Below are 22,350 nucleotides of genomic sequence, written 5' to 3'. Positions count from 1 at the left end.
AGTTTTAAATTGTAGGAAGTCAATATACTGGGGCTCACTGCTTTTGTTGGGCCAGGCCAAAACTAGGCCAAAAGTTAATGATTTCACATACATTTTACATGAAATTCGGTAAAAAATTGCAGATAACATTTTGTTTTTTTAAAAAGACCAAAATGCATGAAAGTGTTCAAAAAACAAGGGCGCAAGGAATTTTAGCTAATTTATTGAATCAAAGAACTTTTTGGTAAAACGAAACTTAACAATTTTTGCATGGCAATTTGCTTAAATATGTCAACACAGAAATTTTATTCAAAACAAACGATTTCGTGCACTTGCTGCAGGCGAGAGCAGCCGGTAACGCATGTGACAAAATGGCTGCGCCCTTGAGCGACGCAAAATTATGTTTGGACTTCAATATATTCATGGTGCGTAGTATTTAACTTATGTTTGTTTTACTCGAAAACATGTTTTACCAGTAAGTTTGTTACTAGGAGTTAATATGACACGTATCGTGTATGCGCAACATTTGTGCAAGTATCTAACACGAAAAATTTGCAGAGTGCATTGAAGAACTCCAGATTGATAGATGACCGAATTGTTCACGAACTCAACACAGTTTTACCTACACAGTCATTTTCCAAAGGTGTAAATGTTTCTGACAAATGCAAGAGTCTCTATGAGATGGTAAGTGTTTGTGTTAAAGTGGTCTTGTTATTTAGGTAGCCTACTGTGTCTGTGTTAGCATTTTTATTTTTTTGCTATTTTCTTTGGTCAACGCAGCATGGTGTACAAATCCTCTAAATGATTTTATCAATGTCTATGTCATTTTAAGTTTTCTTGTTCATTCCTGTGGTAAATTTTTTGGCACAAAAGTGCAAATTGTTCCAAGATGGCATAACCATGCATATTGTTTATGTGGTGGATTTTGCAGGCATTCTTGTTACTACAACACTTGCCTCTCTCTATTTAGATGCAGTCCTCTCACAATTCAAGGGTTGATGCAATCCAACGTTGCATATCAACACAAAAAGAGCGAACCAAGGAATTGGCCGATCAAAAAAGCAGTGATCCAGAGAACTTACAAATTAGAAAAAAGCTGGGCAAGGAACAATCAAATGTAAAAACACAATTCATTTTATTTTTTGCCACTGATATTTCTATAAATAGTTTAAAAGCTAAACTAACAATTGGCCTATGATTGATGAATAAGTGCAAATTAAAGGCCTTTGCAGTAGAAAAATAGTGTCTTGGCAATATTGTGGTAAATAATCCCCACAAACAGGAAAGTTGCACGAATATGCACTAGTGTATTGAAATGTAATTTTGTTTCTTACTTTGAGCTTCGCTTTTGTAACCATTGGCATATTTTGTAGTTACGATTATTTCAACAAGAAATGAACATTGAAGAGATTGTCCAAGAGCGGGCGCAGAAGGTTTTTTATGAACGCTGTAGAGAATATTACCAACCGGATTCTTGACATTAAAACTTTACCATATAACAGTGAACTAGGCCAGTTATATTCCACCTGCTGCTAAAGCTATGCTCTCGAGTGACTGTTTTTTTTCTACTGAAATGGAGCCAAACGTTGTGTTGTAATCGAAAATAAATTTTATTTCAAGTGTCAGCTTATGTTTTGCATAGTCAAAGTTTAACAAGTCACAGTAACAATGTAAAAAAGGTAACCTAGCAGATAAAACTTTTTTCGCATAGCATTTTTTGTCACAGGTCTAGCAGCATTTCAATAGTGTGTAATGTCGATTGCAGCCTTTTGGTGGTAATATCTTGGTCCTGATCATCTGCACCAGGGAACACAAACTTAAAGAATTGCCACAGTGATGCAAGATGCTTGTTGACCTAAAATGGAGAATAGCTCTTTAAATGTTTTAAATACTTAACATTGCAACATGTTGTATATCTACTCATTGATTGAATGTCAGAGTCCACAAACCTCAAATAGGTTTTTTGTTGATGACCACGAAGAGCAGGCATGGTGTATTTTGTGCATGCATAGTGGACACAGTAGCATAGGTTGATTGAGAGCCTCATTAGAAGAGGTGCTTGCATTCATGAGACACGCAAACATGGCGCAGTGGTTCAGTCCAAACACATGGCATGTTTCATGGGTGACAACCTGTGCACAGATAAAAGCATATAAGAAGAGTTTTGCTGCAAAAGGCATCATTTGATTTGCCTCAATATGTATCAATTCTCATGATGCATTTCATATAAATTTTATTTTAAAATATCACTGACACAGTAACTCGAGAACCTTGAGTAGTTTCCACAGCACAGCACGATCTATCCACTCGATGTCTCTCATTTCATCTACTTGTATACCCTCTGTGTTGCCTTTGAAACCTTTGAGAAAGGTTGGATCGAATCTCCCAAAGGAGGCAACACAAGAGTAGTCGTGAAAACTACCCTGAAATAAAACTACATTACAGAGTAATCCAGAAAGGTTTATAACAGTAATTACCTGGCCTAAAACAAAATTGAGGTCCTCTGATGGATACAGATCTTGCCAGGTAACTGCTATGACACAAAAACAGTCTCTTGGGAGTTCTGATCTGAAAATATACCTTGTGAAATAACATCAGGTTTATTTACTTTTCGATATTACTTACTTTAGGATGGGAAAAAAGTCAGTCACCAAATATTGCTGTTTCTTCGTTAAGCTGTGAACTCTATTTTTTATTTTGAAACTGGAAATGTCGCGTTCTGGGAGAATCTCGACTGAACAACCAGTAAAGAAAATTCTGAAAAAATTCAATGAATAACATTTACATCTAAAGTTGCAAAAATGTTTATATCATATGACTGTTCCTAGCAAGTTTCATCAGCCATTTTGATAAAAAAAAAATATGAAACACATTACTAACCGCAGAAACATGGCCAATACACTCCAAAGGGTTGTACAACTTTCAGATAGTTTGAAATCCTTGACAAAATGAGGAAACGGTCCAATAGGAAGAAGACACAACTTTAGTCTTGGTGTCTGTGTTTTAAATCTTTCGAATCGCCTGAAAAATAATTTCGCATAATTTTCTCTTTAATATTCTCAAAATAAAAATAATTGCCCACCTGTTTATTTTACCCATGATGCACCGTTCTTTCCACTGCGTAAAACTTTGACAGTCAACAGTACTTGGGCATGGCTTCAATGTCTGGAAAATCACAGAGTGATCTTCTCCAGATTCTTCGATTGCAGCTGTCACAACATTTATCTCTACCACTTTTCCGTTGTAAAAATATTTGTTGTTTAAACAGGCAATTTATGGCAACAACCTAAAATCTGCACTAACTTTATTTAAATTTTGGATACTTGGAACCACAACCAATTTATTTTTATCTTAAATTATTATGCCACAAAGAAGCATCACACTTACATTTGCATGGGCAGTGTATGGCACCACAAGATTGAAAGGTAGTTTCATAAAATGCTTGGGAGAAAATCGTGGCATCACTGTAACTTCCAAGCAGCTTTTTCATGTCTTTATTGATGTGATGAAATTTTTGCAATTTCCCAGAAATAGGTTCAGCCTTAGAAAAAAGAAATATTAAAGAAAGAGTAGGTGAAGCAGTGAGTATTTTAGATACATATGCATGAGTGACCAAATTTGTTATTTTATATATGCCCAAAACAGTTATTTTGTAGAGCCACATCCTAAAGTTTGACAATGAGAATCAAGTCCCACACAAACGTAAAATGTTCTGACACAAACCTCCAGAGTAAACAATGAAAATGTTTTTACTTGAAATCAAAACCTGACAAGAAACACTTCTTTGGTGTGACACAAGTGAAACTGTACTGTAAATTTCAAATATTATTATTTGGCGTCAATGCTTCTATATTTACAAAAAATATTGTAGTAATATTTGAAATTTTCAGAGTGGAGTTAGCAGCATTAAATCTCTGATAACCTTTTTTTATGCGCACCGGCAAACTCAAGCTCCAAGTAAATGGTAGCTTCGATGCTGAATCCACTGCAAGTTAACAAACATAGCCACAGTACAGGAAAAAAATTTACGACATCAATGAAATTCAATGCCAATGGTGTGGAAGCATTTCAACTTAGTCAAAAGCATTGGAAGTTTGCTGTGCATTTACCGAAAAATAAAAACAACTTGTTTTAAGTGCCAAGAATCTGAAAGAATCCTATAATTTACTAAAAACATCCAAAAACTAAATTGTAAAACTCCTTAACTGCATAATTGACAGAATTCAGTGCGACAAACAACAATTTATTTCTTTAAACATGTTCTGTCATTATTTTTGAGTCAGTTTACAGAAATCAAAAAGAATAGCATTACTCCTACAAACATGATGATGAAATGTATATTCCCCAACTAAATCAGTTTCAAAGCACATGGACACACTTCATTGTACCACTTTAAGTAAACCATATATTTGACTTAGCCAAAGTGTTTGCGGTTTGTTTTCCCTGGATGGTTTAACATAGTTTGGTGCGAAACGGATGACGTTTATTGTATAGTCAGCACAAAGTGGGCCATTTGCCCAAAAAGATCGTTTACAATATTCACACAAAGCTGTACTGATGAGACCTTGTACGTCGAAACAGTTGCCATCTTTCTGCACTTCACAAAATTGATACGTTTAACATCCAGCGAGGGTATTCGGTCAGAGCAAGTAATGATTTAATTTGTGGCCAATTAAAAATGTAAAGCTGAAATAAAATGCATCAACTCAGTAGAAGGACAACCAGAGACCCTCTGCTCCATGCATTTTCAGCTTGATACTAGCATCACTGCATTTAAGGCCACTACCAATTTCAAAGACGGGGTAGTCCGAAGTTTTACCGTGCAAATAATTTAATTGGACACAACACCAAAAAATGACCATAAATATATGTTAAAAGATAGAAAATTTAACTTTCCAATTACATTCAACCTAAAGTATGAAACAAATTAATTTTTGCTATGGTTTACCAGTATACATACCTTGTTTTTTCCATTGATGGGCTTTTAGATAACTTACAATTAGGCTGTAACTTGCTAAGTGAAAGGCAAGTAAAGCAACCATTAAAATAATCCCCTCAGATACTTAGAATAGGCCCACAAAAGTTTTATACAAAAAAGCTTTGCTGTTTCAAACCAAGTAAAAAGGCATGTTTAAACAAGTTAGATGGACCTTCAATCTGCAAAAAGCCATACCCCCAAAAAATTACAATCAGCAGTTTAAGGTCCAATTTTAGAATTGGTGATGTATTCAACATGCACAAGTCTCAAAACAGTTATAATGTATTAATAAATGACCACTATTTCCAATCGTTTCTGCACAAAAAAATTGAATACGATCGTTACATTTTACATAACACAACCCCAGTCAGACGTTACGCAGTGGTATACAACGCAGTGATAAAGAACAAGTTAAACACACAAAACATACCTGATATAACATCATTTCCTCACAGAAGATCTTCGCGAACTCTCACGCAACAAGCTTAGATTGATGAGAAACTTTTAAATGTCCCACCAGTAAGCCCAGATGAATATTAGTATAAGGCAATAATTACACTTGGTAGTTTGTGGAACTAAAACATGCGGTTTTGTCTAAGGCAAGAGTGAGTATACTTTTTGACTTCCAGGCAAGAAATAACTAAACGCTTTAAAGGTAGGCCAATGGGTAATGTTTACACTGCAGTTTACGAACTAACATCTTTATTATAATCAACAATGGCAAAAATGAGCACAAAAGTTGCAGTGTCATTGTGCAAAATTTTAACCATCCTTTGATAAACCAGAATAAAAGTCTCAACAGACCTGATAAGGCTCATGAGTCGTACTTTAACAATTTCTTGTCTGCAGGTTTAATCTACACTTCATGGTAGTAAAAACAGTTAAGTGTGAAAGACGTTAAAATCTAAAAATATTAACCCACCCTGCTTTTTGCAAGTCCATCATTATCGCAATATTCAACAATACGAGCTTTCCATGTGTTACTCACCACATGACAACTCAACTGTCCACCATTTTATTTAAATTACAAAAAATGGATTTTACATTTTTCCAATCTTGGGTTAAAGTCCCATTTTGAGGACAAATGTTGGACAAACAACATTTTAAAAAAAGTACCCCATGAGCTTTGACTATGATCAGATCTGTGCACTGTAGGACATTACACAAAGAATTAGGTAGTCAAGTAAAGATATTTACACTAGAAGCTTTGTTGCTAAATAATATAGAGAATAATGTTTCATTTTAACCAACCATGTGTGAGTTAATTCCACACAAACTACAGAAACTAAGTAAGGTCACATACCACGTTATACATATTTCTTCACATTGAATTTAAATAACCTCCTAAGAACAAATTTTACACACTTGCAAACCTGCAAATACATCATGTGAGCGAAACACTATAATTTGTCACAACCTTGTCATCTTTACTCACATAACTTGTAAGTCATAAATGACTGTTCTCAACCTGTTTTATTCCATGCACCCCTTTAAATGATATTCAAGCTAAATTTTCAAAACAAATTTACAGTTTCAATTTCCAAAATTTCGGTCAACCATTATATTTATATCGTTGATAGTAAAATAAACTAAGCTTCACTGATAAACGTTTTAAATTCTAATTTCAAAAATGTACAATTCCTTTTGTGACAAATTCCACCCCTTGCAATTACAAAAGTCTAATTAATGTGATTTGAACAGACAATACATACATTTATTCATGATTTAGTTTTCCTCAAATAACTAACAAGCAGAATTTTAATCAGTTTATACAACTTTAATAAAATACATTCAGTTTTATTATACTTAGTAAAAGTACACATTTTGGACATAGTCTTCAGACAAGCAAAATTTGTTTGGCAAGATATCATAAACCACCAACATTTTGTTTGTTTTCTTTCGTATTATTTTGTACATAGGTGGCCACTATAAAAGCCATGCTCATATATCACAGGCCTAAGAGAATACCATACTAAAGTAAACACCAGTATGTGTTTCAGGGTATTGAACAACTATCCCTACAAAGCGTATCAATAAATCACAGGTAAAAAAGTGTACACATTATCACTTGGCAGATGCTGAAAGTTATTGGAAAGTCTGCTCAACACAATACACAAACAGCCTGTCTGTAAACATGATTGGTTTCAACCATTGCAGTAATTCCACACAGAGAAAAATGTTCTCAACGGTGTGTTAAAGTTCTGTACATTTATACACAATTTTCGCACTTCAATCACTCTCACTACATCAGTTTTCATTGTCTTGCAAACACGGCAGTTGATTTCCTCAGGCCCAAGCACAGAAGTCTCAATTTAATAACGACGTCTCTTTTGTTTGACATCAAAATCCATTTCGCCGAACCCGCGTCGTTGGCCGTGGTGGGGTCCACCACTAAACTCACCCCTGCCAAAACCCCTTTCCATGCGGGGACCCATCATTGCAGGGTCACCCCTCGGGGGCATACCACCGTGAGGGGAATCAAACCGTGACTAAACAGTTGAAGATTTTTTGTGAGATCCACATCCGAAGATTCATGCAAAAGTGAAAAAAAGGAATTCTCATTAGAGATTTGTCAGAAGCCAAAAAACAATGGTTGGTTTGGTTTTTTAAGGTCCCCACTTCAATATCACACAAACGACAAATAACAAGCATTGGTCTCTTATGCACTTTTACAAGAAAACGTCACTAAAATTACAACTTCAATCCCTGTAAAAACTTGAAGTTTACGCTGACACAAAACTCCTATTAATAATTTAAATGTTACAAGTAGACAAAATAACCAATATACGCAGTATTTTAATCCTTCAAACTCAAAATATAGTATATCCAAAAGCAAAAGACTAAAAACTAAAATAATTTCCATTTATGCAGAAAGTTTTGGCTGTGAGCAAAGGATTTTTTGGAACAAACTTTTCTCACTTACATTGGAACAAATAGTTAAAAACAAATAAATTTAACCAGGTCAAACTATTTCAAAAATAAATATCAGCATTATTGGAAATTAAACAACAAAATTAGTGTGAATTTTCTGACTATATATTTATATTTACCAGGACACAGTGTAATTTTTAAATGAAAACCAAGACAAACAACATACAGCTAAATCACCACATTATCAACCAAGTAATAACAGTTGTGAATTTGCCTACATGCTGAAAATCATTTTGCAAAACAATAAAAGCATTAGCCCATAGCACCAAGTTTGAATCCTCACAAGCAGGATTGAACTGGCAAAAGCGTTTGTCAGACACAACTACAAAATTGCACCCTGCCACATTTAAAAGGAAGCATCATATGATTAAAAATCCACACTTTCTTTTTCAAAGGAGTTGGAATGAATTGTCAACACTTCAAATTGAGATTGACTTAAAAAACATGAAATCAAGAAACGTACTAACCCTTTTTTTAGATACTGCATAAACGTTTTCACAGATAGTGTCAACTTAATAACAAAATACCCGCATTTTTTACAATACAAGCAATTGTTACACATTCGGCACTGTTTTGTCACCACACAATACATGGTTGTTTGTCACTATGGAGTATTATGCGCGGTGTAAACACTGATGGTATGTCATTCAACTAATCACTTTTTCTCAGGACATAGCTACCGAGAAAACATCACACACAACGATCTTGAATATTTGTTTTTCTTATTCGTCAAGTGGAAGTCTGGTTTATTTCTCAAGCAACAGTCCTTTGTCCGACAAGTTGAAGTGGGAACCTCAAAAACATGTCACACGACAGCGTGATATTAACCAGTATTTGAAACACAACACGATTCATATGTACATATGAAATACACAACAAGACTAGCAGATAAAATACGCACTAGTTTTTAAGATTTAAACACTACTACAGGCAATTTTAGCCTTGGTTGTTATTTTTTATGTCCAGATGATATATTGCCACAAACAAGCAAACATCTTAGAGCAAGTACACAGGTATTATATTTATGCCAGAACTGAGTGCTCTTCAAAATTACGTAAAAAATATGACCTCTCAATACCAAGTTACAGTTCCAATGCAAGTTGATTTGATTATGTTTTTGTTTATCGAACACTCATAATTTTGCTTGTCATCAAAGTTGTCATAGTTCTTTCCAATAGTTTTACATAATGTAACAAGCATTTTGAAGCTCACGAAGTTCCTTTCCCCAATTACTTGCTGTTAAATTATTTTGTCGTTTTATTTCACAATTCTGTTGATATTACAAATAGGGGACTTTTCTCTTGTACTTTGACATTATCCCAACAATATAATAACTGCAGACATTTTTAACCTATGTTTTAACTTCTGATTGTCAAGACTATTTTGTCGTCGGAGATTATCATACAATCAAACTACAGTGTGCATTATTGACTGCAAGGCCACAGTTTCTGTCTGTGCTCTCGGTGACTGAGCTAGTTAAGAATTGTGCTAAAGAGGACTTTGCATTTACTTTAAACATACACGCTGGTTATTTGAGCAACACATGGGTAAACTTCGATCCAGGGGTCCAAAAACGAAACACCTTGTCAATTTCTGTCATAAGTTTTTTAATTTAGAAATTTAAGCTTTATGTGTGGCATTTTTCGGCTACAACCCCCACTTAGTTCGATTCTCCTGGAAGAACTTTCATGGCATTTGCTGAACCTTTTGTGGCGTACAAAAACAGTGGGAACTTCTCCAACAACGGAGATAGTTTCTGCATTATTATTACAAAGAACATGTGTAGCAGCAGCAATGGTAACACAACAATCTGTGAACTTGATGTTTCATTAAATCAGCTAGTTATTATCTTTCCAGTCAACTTTTGCTGTAGCCTACTATGTATGTGCTGTTAGCCGTCATATTATGAATATTTTTTTTCGGTAAACCGCAACTCTGCCACTATGCGACAAAACCATTTAGTCCGTTTTAATAAGTCCAGCTGTAAGTTTTGAAGAAGTCAATAAAATAATGAAAATCTTGTACAACAGACTCACAACAAACACTTTTTGATAGAGACTGTTTTTGTTTCAAACCTAACGGAAACTCTCAATCTAATGATATAAATCCTGAAAATAAGCATGTGAGAAAACCTGAACACAATAAAAAAATGACAATACTACATTTATTTGGAACCTCATATTAATGTCAGAACTTACCGGGGCAGGTCCAAGACCTCCTTGGCCACCCATCATTTCTTGTGCCAGAGCATCGTGGAATAGAGCGTTGGGGGGGACATTGTCACCACGCCCATATTCTGGGTAAAATTTAAAACTGATGACCACCATAGTATATTACCAAAACCACTTTGATGACCATAGTACAGGTATCAGTTATACTGTTTAATTGGCATGTCTCAATGAATGTATCACTGTACCGCACACAGGAAACTTATATGTCGTCAAATCTACCAAATGTTCGAGAATAGAAAACAAGCAATAGGTAGAATGGAAATACATAAAATAATTCTTACCCCCAGAGTACCCAAGTGGCTCTTGCTTGTATGACTGAGAACAAAACCACAATTTTTTTTTAAATTAAAGAAATATAGCAATGAAAAATGATAGCCACAAACTCACCCCTTCAATTTGTGCGCGCAGCATTTCTTGACGATGTTGCATTTCCTCCAACTCTTTCTTTCGAGCATCCTCTCGTCTAATTGTAACACATGTATATATCAGAAAAAACTCCCAACCAACAATAATATTTTAAGCTTTAAAACAGGTGAAAGTAATGATTATAAAGGAGGCATTGTAAGCACTATGTTGTTGTAGTTCTTCAGTTTAGGAATTTTCTGTCATATCACTTACGCCATTTCAAGTTGTTGGCGCCGATCAAGTTCACGCTTCCTTGCATCTTCCAAGTGTTGCAACTCCTCTTGCCGCCTTATCAGATCTACAAAGTAAATAACAACAAAAATATTTATTTTACTCAAAAGACAATAGATTTCACATGAATTAAATTATCAGCGTCTTATTTATTGTAAGTATTATAAACATAATGGAATAGAAGTTAGGAAATGTTTAATGCATAAACTTACGTACAAGACAAATATATTTTACACAAATGGAATTATCGGTATCTTATTTAAACTTACGTTCGTATGACATGGTTTCTGACACTAAAAACTACTAAAACACAAATAAAAATTCTAAATTTTAAAAGACAAATTTTTCACCATGTAATTTAATCATGGCCAGTTTGCCAATAACCCTGCACAGATCCAGCAGCTTGATAAAAATCCACAGACATTTTTTGAATGTATCATTTTAAGTACTTAGCAGTTTAGACTAAGGATTAACTGGCAGCTATGGTACTGTCTGTGACATTTCATGATAAAAGTGAGACATACTGTGAAAAAAATTCTCAAATACATGAAAAAACACAACAATTCAAGCATGCAACTCATCATTTGTACATAAACAGAATATATGCAAACTTAACAAGAACTGAAAAATGACTGTCAAAAATGAAGAATTCTTAAACAAACGCATGAATCCATCAATAACAAATTGAACTTGTTTTTTAACAATAGTTTGGCGTTAAAATCAACGACACAGAATCGTTTTTAATCAAGTTCATCAGAAGTCTCAAAAGACGACAAACAGTTAGAAATACACTGTTCTACTTTACTTGCAACTCTACCACACAAACACAAGCTCAGTGACTCTGCCACCTTATAATAAGAAAGAGCATACATTTTGGTTTCTTCATACTGTCCACCAGTTATGACAAAATGCTTATATACATCAACAAACTCCTCTTCAACCTCAACTACGGCTTTTTTGTCTTCAAATAATGCATTAAGTCTTTTGAATTCATCTAAAATCTCTGATACATTTGCTGTTTGCATTATCTTGAGCCATTCCAGCAAAATTGTACAAGCAGTAATTAAGCGTCTCCATTTCAGCTCTTCCACATTCATCCAAATCAGTTTGGCTTTTTGCATAAACTTCTTTACTTCTTCTCTGTTACGGAGTGAACACAAAGCCAACTGAAAATAGCATTTTGCTATCGATGCGTCCGTCTCCCACGATCTGGTGATTTGTTTTCTGAATGTCAGCTCCCGTTGCAAGTAGATTTTGGCTCCTTCATAGTTATCAAGTTTGTTCCAACATTTAAAGATTCCGTGAAGAGAGTCAGCAATAATTTGGTTTTCTTGGCAAGTGTGAACAAATGGATCACGAAGCCAACCAGCAATCATAGCTAGCACCTTCTGAAGCTTCATACAGATTTCATAGTTTGACATAAAGTATTTAGCTTGACACAGTAATTGCAATTTATTCAACATATCATCTTTGCTAAGCTCGAAGCCAACCTCTTTCTTCAAAACATCTTTGAACATTTTTGAGTCAAAAATGTTTTGGGCAACACTTTTCATGTCGTACCTCTGCAAGGCATCACCATTCATATCATCAAGTCTATCTAAAACCTGCACCGATGAGACATCTGCACAATACCACTCAAAGAGTTTTTCTATTAGTCCTAATCCAATGTGAACTTCATCTTGTTTGAAATGTGCCATGTTGTCGTTGACAAAGTAAACACATTTTAAGATGGCCGCACCAATGTTTTGGAATTCAGAGTGGGAAAACACACCAGCTTTGTTACTCTCCATTGAATTTATCTGAATGTGAGGAAATCTACTATGCAAGATTTTATTGACAAATTGCTTGTAACAATGCATTTTGGGCAACAGGACATAGGAATTTGCAATAACGGAGTCAATGACCTTTAAAACAAGAGTGCAGAATTCTGTAATCTTTTCTGTTTCATTTTCATCGGGCTTTAAATTTTTTACATCTTCCAAAAACTCATCATACTTTTCCAAGAAGCATGAATAAGCAAAGTAGGGCATGAATCTTTCCACACTTAACCGACCATGCAACATACTTCGTTGTTTTGCATGTTCATGTGCTTTGCAAATGTTGCCATCCATGAAATACTGAAATGCCAAATTCTCATGACACCAATCTAAAATCAAACAAACAGTTTTTAGTTTTATATTTCTGACTAAAATATATCACAATTTTTTAACAATTCACAAAAAAAATGTAAATTTATCACATTTCAAGGTGGAAAAATATAAAAAGATTTTCAGACGCATTTTTCTTACCTTTAGAGTTCAGGTTAATTTTGCCAACGAGTTGTTTTTGATAGAGTGCAATTGAAAGTTCCCTCATGCCAAATAGTTCAACCACTGATTCGTGTATTTCTCGGTATGTAAGAGAAATACAACTTCTGTCTGTATCTTTTCTTAATGATTCTACAAGGTGTCGCATAGACTCGATATTTTTGAAAAATGCAATCAGCTTGTCTGTGCCGATACTCTTGGTGAGATGTTCCGCACTTGAGGTTGGAAGCACACTTTTTTGCTTTATAACGACACCTGTGTTGCTACTTTGTGTTTCTATAAGATCGTCTTGACTGCCACTTTGAACATAGAGCCTCAGTCTAATTTCGCTAGCTGTTGCTGCAGTCAAAAACATACGTTCAAAATCGTCTTCTGAAATGTTAATCCTTTCCAAGTTTTTCAACTCACGACATATGTCAAAAGCTGTTATGGATTTTAAATGACAAAGTTGCCCAATGGCAAGCATATTCTGTGACATAGGTCTGTAGGCAAGTTTTTTGAGATCATAGGAGTTGGTTACTTTTGGAAGGCACACATTAGCCAGTTTCAACTTGTTCAAATTTTCCACAATGATTGCAATGGCTTGTTCCTCAGAGTAATTTGACATCACTTTTTCTTGAAACTGATTTAAAATAGTTTGGTCCCCACACACAAAGCAGGTCTTAGTAAGAACATCCGCTAAATGGTAGCCATTTTTAAGATCCTCAGCTTTTTCAAGGAATTTTACCATTTCACTTACAGGCTTGATTAGTTCAGTGGTCCATGGTTTCATATCAGTCAATTCCTGTCTTCCATGAGGATTTTTGCAAGCGTGAGGAGCAAAGCCATCTGGTGATATTCCACATGGTGTGTAAGTGTCATAAAACCAGTCCTCGCTTTTATCGTAGGGGTTGTTTAACTCCGGAATATTGACAAACCTAATAATAGTTTCCCCTAAGTTAACCAAAATAAGTTGAAAAAAAGTTGCCACCCATCTAAAGTAATTCAGGACCGCTTCGTAATTGGCTTCATTTTGGACACCTTCCCTCAGCAAAATGACGTTTTCAAAATCAGAAAATGGGGTTATTTCTTTTCTTGCCAGTGAGCCCATACCCACCAATGTATAACTACAAGGAATTTCACCCATAGCAGACACACAGTACTGCATGATATCTTTCATACAATCAGTATACACTTGTGCAATGTAGTTCTGCAATGTCTCAATTCCATCAGCCCACAACATGTCTCGATTTGGATGCTTATGTTGTAGTCGGTCTAGTTCCACAGCCACATGATTTCGCATAACTTTAATTATTGCATCCTTTTCTAGCAAACTTCTTGCTTTCCCAACTAAATCTGCTTTAGTGTCGATGGCTTGTGCACTTTTAAGAACATCAGAACACAGTTGACGAAGTTCTGCTTCCATATCGCTAGCGTTGTGTGGTTGTCTGGCAATAGCTGCATTCAACAAAACAGCACTTCTAATCCATGCTAATTTGGCCAAGCTTTTACTGTGAAGCTCATCAGATAAGTTATAATAGTTTCCAATTTCTTTCATGTTTTTTCCAAGCTTGTAAATTACCTTTGCCGAACGCTTAGGATTAATCTCCTTGCCGTCACAGTAGCACACAGATTTCAGTTTTTTTGCCAGTGACTGGTGTTCTTTTTGTAAAGCATCCATGTTTGTACTGCAACTTTTTTGGTAAGCTTTCTCACCTCAAGATACAAACACATCTATTTATACCTGACAAAATTTCAAGCAACTGCAACAGTTAAAAATATATATTTAGCCCTGTACTGTACATATTTCAAAATATCCAAACATTCTGTTCAGAACTTGAAAAGGCAAGACTAATTTACAGAACATGGAACCTAATGTTCCCAAAACATTCTGATAACGATAAGCTCCCAATGCTTTCTACTCCCGTATAAATAAAACATACCCCCCTCCAGGCATGTAAACATAGCCTTGCAGAGGAGACTGTCTGCCCTTTTCTTGTACATCGAATTCCTAGACATGGTTCAATGCATCCAGTGGAAAATCCAAAGTCAAAATAATCCAAAAGATAACGCACCACATGTTTCAGTGGTTTCAAAGCCAAAGACATGATATTACCAACTAAACACCGGTAAACAGCGGGCCAAACTTATTGGGCCCTGTAATAATATGGCCTGCCATACTTTGCATGTATACCACTTATCAGTTGCAGCTTTTAAACTTTTTATTGGAAGCATAGTTCATGAAACTGGGATGTAAACATTATACTTGCACGGACCACTGGGTAGTCTCTTAATTTATGTTAAATTTTCTACCTTGAAGTTAAAAACCACAGATGTTAAAGGAAAAAACAAACACAGGTTTTGTGAATTTGGCAGCACCAACCTCCCTCAGTACTAGTTATTAGTGATAAATTGAACCTGTATTGTAGGTGTAGCTATGCTATTGGCATACAATGTTGCAGTTCTGCCACAAGACTCTGTACTTGTCTAGAGGTGACGTGTTGGTTGCAATAAAACATTTCTTGAAATTAATGCCACGATATGATAAAATTACTAAAAAAAATATTTTTTTAACAAAGCAACTAATAACACATTCTTTATTAAAACTGATTTAAAGAACAGCTGCAATTTGTGAATGGGTGTGTTCATCACGGCATAAATACTAAATTAATGCAGAAGGCCACAGTCGCTCACCTTGTTTCATCAACATTGTCTTGTGTTCGTGAATTGCATTTTCCATTTCAGCTTCTAGTTTTTCTCTGGCATTTTGAATACTTTTATTGAGCTGTTCTCTTTGTCCCTGTTCCAAGTCCTCAAGAGCCTTCCACCTACGTGCAAACTCTTCTTCGAAAGTTCCTGGTTGCGCAAATCGTGGATGTGCCTCCCTCTCCCTAAAAATCAGATTTTTTACAATTAAATCTAAATTTCATTTGGGCTCAAAAAAAAGCAGCCACAGAGCATCTCTTTGATCCAAATGTGTAGAAACAACTTACATACAATAGAAACAAAAATTATAACTTGATGTATGTGAATGAAAGATTAAACAACAATTTACATTATTGGTTTCCAAATTTTTTTGTCCCCAGGTACCCTGCAAAGGTTCAAATTTTAAGTTAACAAGTAACCTGTAAACATTATAGAAAGCAAACATAAATTATTTTTACCAACACATTTATTTATTTTTCAGCTGTTTCTCATTTACCAGTGGCCAGAAGGCTTCTACAGACATATTCAGCAGTCTTTGTCTAAAATGAGCTCATGAAACCATGTTTTTTATTGGAACCTACTTTGGGAATTACTGATATATACTAAATTACCAAGCAGGCTCATGTCACTTCACAAACAAACATATTTATCGTCTTTTGATAGCAGTCGAATTGTCTATAAAAGTCTACGTTTAAAGGACAGATTCTTTGAACATAAAGAATCCATTTTCACTATTCTGTTACACAAACAGATTATATTGCCACCGTACATAACAATTGTATTTTTCTAAAGACCTACAGAAAATATGGCTTGGATTTCTGCATATTACGTTCTTGCAAGCCATCTTCGGAATCTTCTTGCTCCAGTTGTGTTGCTATGACAGCTCGTGGGGATGAGGTCAGAAGAAAGCAGCCCTCCTGTGGGCAACGTAACAAAGTCAGTGGAAGTTCCTGCTATTACTTGCATAATTTTGCAAGCAACAGATATAAGGGGTGAATGCAGATATCAAAAGTGCCACTTGGTTTAAAACTTCAAATGAAAGATTTGCTGAGTGCAGAAAATCTATATTATTATGTGCACCACAACTAGATTTCTGTACTATACACACCTTTATTTGCTGCAGGGCCTTCATGGCGGAGGCCTTCCGGGCAAATTCAACAATTCCACGTTCTGTTGATCGTCCCCTGTCATCGACAATTACAACAGCCCTTTCAACTTGCCCAAACTGTGAAAATGCTTCTTCCAACAGTTCATTGGAGACCTTCAAACAAAATCTTAACTGGCCAAATTTATAATATCTAGATGTAAAATTACCACATTCCAGAAAGTTTCAATTGGGAATGCATGCACAAATATGGCATTACAAACTGTTTTATTAATGGCTAAGGTTAAGCCAGTAATCATATAAATTATTCATAATCACATTCTTTGCACGTTAAGGTGGGGATAACAACAGCTTTATTAAGGAAAAAAGTGTGCCATGGTCCTATATTTTACAGTACCAACAACTTACGAATGGAGAGAGGTTTTTTACGCTGAGAGCGGCACCATGAGTTGCAAAACGAACTCGCACAGGGCGATTTTTCAATAACGTGCCGTCAAGACCCCACTTTGCTTTCTCTGCATTAGCTCTTGTATCCTGAAACAGAGTTAAATCACATATGTCATATGTTACCAATCAAGAGGCATAACTACAAGACCAAAGTATTCATTGCGGAATGGCAAACTAAACAAATAAAATTTATTTGGCTACCACATAAATCTATCGAAGAAGGCACTTCCATGCAGTATTTAAACAATTCACCTCATAACTTACCATTCTTACAAATCCAAAGCCTTTGTCCGAATTTACAAAGGTTTCTGAGATTTCTCCAAAACGCTTAAACATGTCTTTGAACTCATTTTCTCCTATTCCGATAGGTAGATTTCCAACAAAAAGTCTACTGCGCTGAGTAAATTTTTTTTGTGGAGGCATCCTTCCTGTAAACAAATATCTTTATTTGCAACATGTTTTAATAAGCATGAAAAATGTTTCAAAATATAGCATAGCTTAGCCTACACAACAGGTTGATTTATATTTCTTTAAACAATTAAAATTAAGATATATTCTTAGCAAGCAATAACAACAACAGCTAAAGCATAATTTTGAACCTGGGTCAGCATTGTTAGCTTCTGCAGCTTTTGAGTTTGGTTGGTCTACAGGTTTGTTCTGTTGTGGAGGTTTGTGACTTTTCGGACTTGGCTTGATTTCAGTTTTAATGTGATCTTCTTTCTCGCGTTTTACGACAGGTGAACCGTTGTGCTCCTTCTTTGGGCTGTTAAAATACCTTCCGCCGGAATTTGGTCGATTTGCCGGCATTTTTACTGTTTCCTTTAAATTGACTAAAACTACCTATAACAAAGATTGTTTGATTTACGTATTTAAAGTCCGACATTACTTAATTAACAGCAATTTTTCACCACTAACATTACATATCCAACAACTTTGAAAAAAAAGTCAAATCCAATCCGTACAAGCAACAAAAAAGTCAGAAATTACTATTTATTCCTTACACTCATCCGAAGTTTGCAAATACACAAACGAAACGAAAATATACGGTATAATGAAAATTTAATGCAACATTTCGAAAAATAATTGCAAGATTTTGTGCTTTAGTTCTATCCGAATCTTTCCAAAATAAGGCGTAATTTAGTAACACTGCATTTGCATTAGATATTAACCTTCACCAAAACTAGTAGTTATGGCAAAATGCTATTAAATTAAAACAAAGTTCAGAACAAATACACGTGCAAGTATTTATGTGTGCAGAGTTTACGATGAGGCATTGGTGTCGAACTACTAAAAATGTACAAATAAATGAAAAATACAAATAAGACTCCTCACTGCCAGCGACTGTTTTTTACCACTATGGAGTAAAAAACCTGGAATGCCTGAAGGACTTGCGTTTCTTTGAAAGTGGAATTAATCTTTTTTTCAATCGCCAGGTGATGGGCACTATGAACCTGTATCAGAATTATAAAAACGGCCATGGATGTATGACGCTACCGCAAGCGTAACACATGGGGACATTCATAAAGGCGGCTGACTTTGTGTTTGATTTGAAGTACAAGCAGTTGTGTCGTAACTCAAAGATAATGGAACATTTGCGAAAGAATGTGTTGAAATCGGCGTAGTAAAATATGTCCTGGTAGATGCTGAGGGCTTTGGGGACTCGGAATGGCTACACTTAGACTGACGTCGACATCTCTCTGGCGCCCTCTTGTGCGTAGGGCCAGGTAGCTCCGGCAACGAGTTTACGGTGAAATTAAGGTTTTTGTCCGTTGTGACGGGAACATTCGTGCAGAACGTTATTTTCTGAAGAAACAAGATAATCCTTTTAAGCGGCGTAAAAATCGCAAGGCATTTGTGAATATCGGCGATGGCTGACGTAATACAAGCATATCGTTGATTTTTAGCAAACACACAATGAAGACGGCTAACCTGTCGCTTTGGTTGTCCGCCAGGAGTTGCGGCCGTTGTGTGGATTGGCGCCGAATATATTCCAAGCAACTCATCAAGAATTGAGCCGGTTGATCGTTGCAGGGCGTTTTCTGCGATCTCATCCGACGACGACGAAGTAAAAGCTTGCTTCAAGTTCAACTTCGGTGTCAATAGTTTCGCCTGGCTTACATTTCCAAATCTATTTTTAAAACATGGGCAAATTTCTAAGCATAAAATGCGTAAGTTGGGGAACCATTAGTCGTATTCAAGCTTCGCGAGAGCAATATTTCAAGCAATCAATTTTACTCGCTTTAAATCTACAAAATATTCGGCCACGACCGACATTGGCTACACACTGCGGGTACTCGTTTGGAAACAGTGAAGAATTTCTATGGAGCGGTCCAAACCTTTTTTTGTCACCCGAAGTCTCAGAACCTTCGGGGAACTTGTGTTGGCCCAAGAGCATTTGATCCAATTCCTGGGGCCAAATACACGGAGCTATAATACACTGGTCCAGTTGGGTACCATGTGAATGTAGAGTTAATTCTGAAAGAAAAAGATATGGCCTTTAACGTATAAGACAAACGTGTTATAACGATTATGTAACGATCTTTTAAATTGCACAGAAAACAATAAGTTCTTGCAAATATTCTTCGTGAAAAAGTAAACTTACTCTGAATGTGATTGGCGCCTACTAACTGGTTGGCGCTAAAATGTGAGCTGACTCCAACACAGTCCGTATTCAGTGGGGATCCCTGAACAGTTTCAGGGTAAGGTTGTGAAAACGGCTGCTGGGTGCTAGTAGTTGTGCAAGCGCATTTCTGCAACGACCTAAAAACAGGTAGAATATTTCACGAATTGTTAGTTTTGCGACTTCTCGCATCACATATGTACGTTTTTTGAAACAAACTATTTTGCCCATACAGGTGCAGCGTGTACCTGTGGTGAAATGGGCTACTGAAATCCGAAAATTTGTAAAATTTGGGGATTGTATGTATTATACGTCGTATTTTGATCCAAACCAATGTCAACAAGCTTGCATTACTATATTTTAAACTGAAGATAAAAATAAAATAGTTAGGGCTTATACACTTGTATTAGGGTACGTACATATAAATAATTAAAAAAAAAACGACATTGCTTGTTTCAGAGAATCGAATATTAAGACTATTACATATATTTCTTCAACAGTTTTCAATTCAAATTTTCAGTTTTCAGGCTATACAATACCTGGTGAAATGTAAGTCGACCATATTGCATGGAGGACCGGTGAAATAGTTCTTCACATAGCAGTTTGGTCTCACGTACTCCACCTCAGGTGGGGATAGGTCATGTTTGTCGTCATCTTCGCACAGTCCCTCTTGAAAGTGTGGATAAAGGTACCTGAGGTGCACACAGACGTTTTCTACATTCAAACTTCTTTAGAATTAAGATTTTTTGTCCACTTGTCGGAGTTTCACCTATATAAGCTTCACGTTTAAACAACATAAGATATTTGATTCATGTAACTGCCTTTGCTGCCGAATTTTTTTTTGTTTACCAGAGCCGAAATGTAGTCATCATAGGTCTTCGCCGTATAACCAGTTTACTTACCACATTATACCACTTTCCTGCGTCAAAAAAAGAGTCACTGGTTCTATTTAAAAACGTAACATAGACCTTAGCATGCTGGTCTGATACATTTACGTGCATCATCCATTAACAGTAATCAACTGCAATACCTAGGATCATTTTCGATTGTGGTTTTGTTATCTTCCTCCGGAAGACCTGAGGTTTGAGAGTGCGGTGGCGTAGACGGAGGTATTTCCTCGTCACATTTCAACCAACATAATTCTGGAGAATTCTCGCGACTGTTTTCTCGTGTTTTGGGGGTCTCTGACGCCGAACCAACACTTGAACGCACTGTATGTGGAGTGCTTCGTGTACCACTTCTACATTTCTGCAAAGGAAACTGACGCATTTCACACAAATAAGGTGCGGATTTACTTATTAACGTAGTCGGGAAGAGGCCAAAGGGGTCATGGTCTCGCACAAATGAGTTTGGGATTATAAAATTTTGTTTTTTCTAAACGTCCCATTTAAGGCCTGATTTATTGGAACAATTTGCAGCCAAGCACATCAGGTCGTTTATGCTTCGTAAGCCGATGTTTCAAGCCAGAAACTTTCGCTTGCTTCCAGGCTGGGTATCGGTAGAATAACATAGCTTATGGCGATTGAACCTTAAGGCCACACCGACATTTTCGATAATAATTCCTGTATATAGTGGAATAAGGTTTGACTCCGTGATATAGCGTAACCCCTGCCAATAAAAAAGTGTTGTGCCGTTTGTGAAGGTCATGGGACAATGCAACGTTAGTCACAGTAACAGGAACCAAGCTGTTGTTTACTGAGAGAACTTTTTTACGACTTGCGTCAGTTACGCTACAATGACACGCTATGTGTTTTTGAGTCAAAAAACTTTTATCAAGTATACCCATATAGTGTTACAGCGACAATTTTCTCAAACAGGATTTCATACTAAGGGCTAGTCAATGTATATATGTTTACATTGCACGATAAAACACTATAATTTCAGCATTTACTTATTTACAAAAATGCATTGTAATGCAATATGTACACAATAAGCTTAATTTAAATATCGTTTGGTCAAGTATTGCAGCCGTTGGGTTACCCACTTGAACCCCTATAGCATAATCTATGCAATGATTTGTTAATTAGGTTTACAAGCCTTACCTGAAGAGCCATGCTGTCCTGTGCATTTAAACAATTACACGCTCCTTCCAAAAGGCAGTTGCCAAATCCTGGAAGTGCGTTTTTTTTCACGCGGCGCAGGCCAAAAGGTCAACCGCGTTGTCAACCGAGACTGCACTAATTTCTTCATGCTTCTCCAAATTTAAACACCACGAATCGGTTATTAAAACGCTACACAAACGAAAATAAGGTTCAAAAAGTTTCTAATCGTACATATACACAGCTAATTCGAGAATTGGCCGCGGACCCTACAAAAATTAAAACAATGGCGCTTGGAATCTTGCATTGTTGTTAGCATTCATACACGAAAACGGAATTGTCCGAAACAAACATTGGCGAATTTAGGACACGAATAATAACATTAATATAAAT

The 22,350-nt window shown here is 36.0% G+C and overlaps 3 protein-coding genes across 5 annotated transcripts; 1 reads left to right on the top strand and 2 right to left on the bottom strand.

The window, feature by feature from the left end:
* Window positions 1–325: 325 nt before the first annotated feature.
* Window positions 326–1,604, top strand: LOC145894429 (protein MIX23-like). Its single transcript, XM_082983018.1, has 4 exons — window positions 326–404; window positions 538–663; window positions 950–1,096; window positions 1,353–1,604. Exons 1-4 carry the CDS (start codon window positions 351–353, stop codon window positions 1,455–1,457), a joined length of 432 nt encoding a protein of 143 aa, XP_082839144.1. The 5' UTR covers window positions 326–350; the 3' UTR covers window positions 1,458–1,604.
* LOC145894426 (uncharacterized) lies at window positions 1,572–18,134 on the bottom strand. 3 transcript variants are annotated; one of them, XM_082983016.1, is made up of 18 exons: window positions 17,898–18,134; window positions 17,563–17,726; window positions 17,260–17,385; window positions 16,855–17,007; window positions 16,545–16,663; window positions 15,735–15,931; window positions 10,738–10,822; window positions 10,507–10,582; window positions 10,401–10,434; window positions 10,087–10,184; window positions 3,361–3,520; window positions 3,062–3,188; window positions 2,860–3,000; window positions 2,605–2,736; window positions 2,457–2,547; window positions 2,250–2,402; window positions 1,929–2,111; window positions 1,572–1,834 (listed from the first exon to the last, which is right to left on the bottom strand). In XM_082983016.1, the coding sequence occupies exons 1-18, from the start codon at window positions 18,103–18,105 to the stop codon at window positions 1,700–1,702; spliced, it is 2,382 nt and encodes a 793-aa protein (XP_082839142.1). In that variant the 5' UTR covers window positions 18,106–18,134; the 3' UTR covers window positions 1,572–1,699. The 3 variants fall into 3 exon arrangements, 2 of the variants coding, with proteins under 2 accessions (XP_082839142.1, XP_082839141.1); XM_082983015.1 differs by having other exon boundaries at window positions 3,367–3,520; XR_014401554.1 differs by lacking the exon at window positions 1,572–1,834 and having other exon boundaries at window positions 1,971–2,111; window positions 2,250–2,397; window positions 3,367–3,520.
* Window positions 11,055–14,694, bottom strand: LOC145894425 (uncharacterized). The gene is made up of 2 exons (XM_082983014.1): window positions 13,044–14,694; window positions 11,055–12,901 (listed from the first exon to the last, which is right to left on the bottom strand). Exons 1-2 carry the CDS (start codon window positions 14,596–14,598, stop codon window positions 11,496–11,498), a joined length of 2,961 nt encoding a protein of 986 aa, XP_082839140.1. The 5' UTR covers window positions 14,599–14,694; the 3' UTR covers window positions 11,055–11,495.
* Window positions 18,135–22,350: the final 4,216 nt, after the last annotated feature.

This window comes from Ascidia mentula, chromosome 3, assembly GCF_947561715.1.
Source record: "Ascidia mentula chromosome 3, kaAscMent1.1, whole genome shotgun sequence".
NCBI classification, from domain to species: Eukaryota; Metazoa; Chordata; class Ascidiacea; order Phlebobranchia; family Ascidiidae; genus Ascidia; species Ascidia mentula.
The sequence above is the reverse complement of the archived record's forward strand: the minus strand, read 5'-3'. Positions and strand labels throughout refer to the sequence as shown.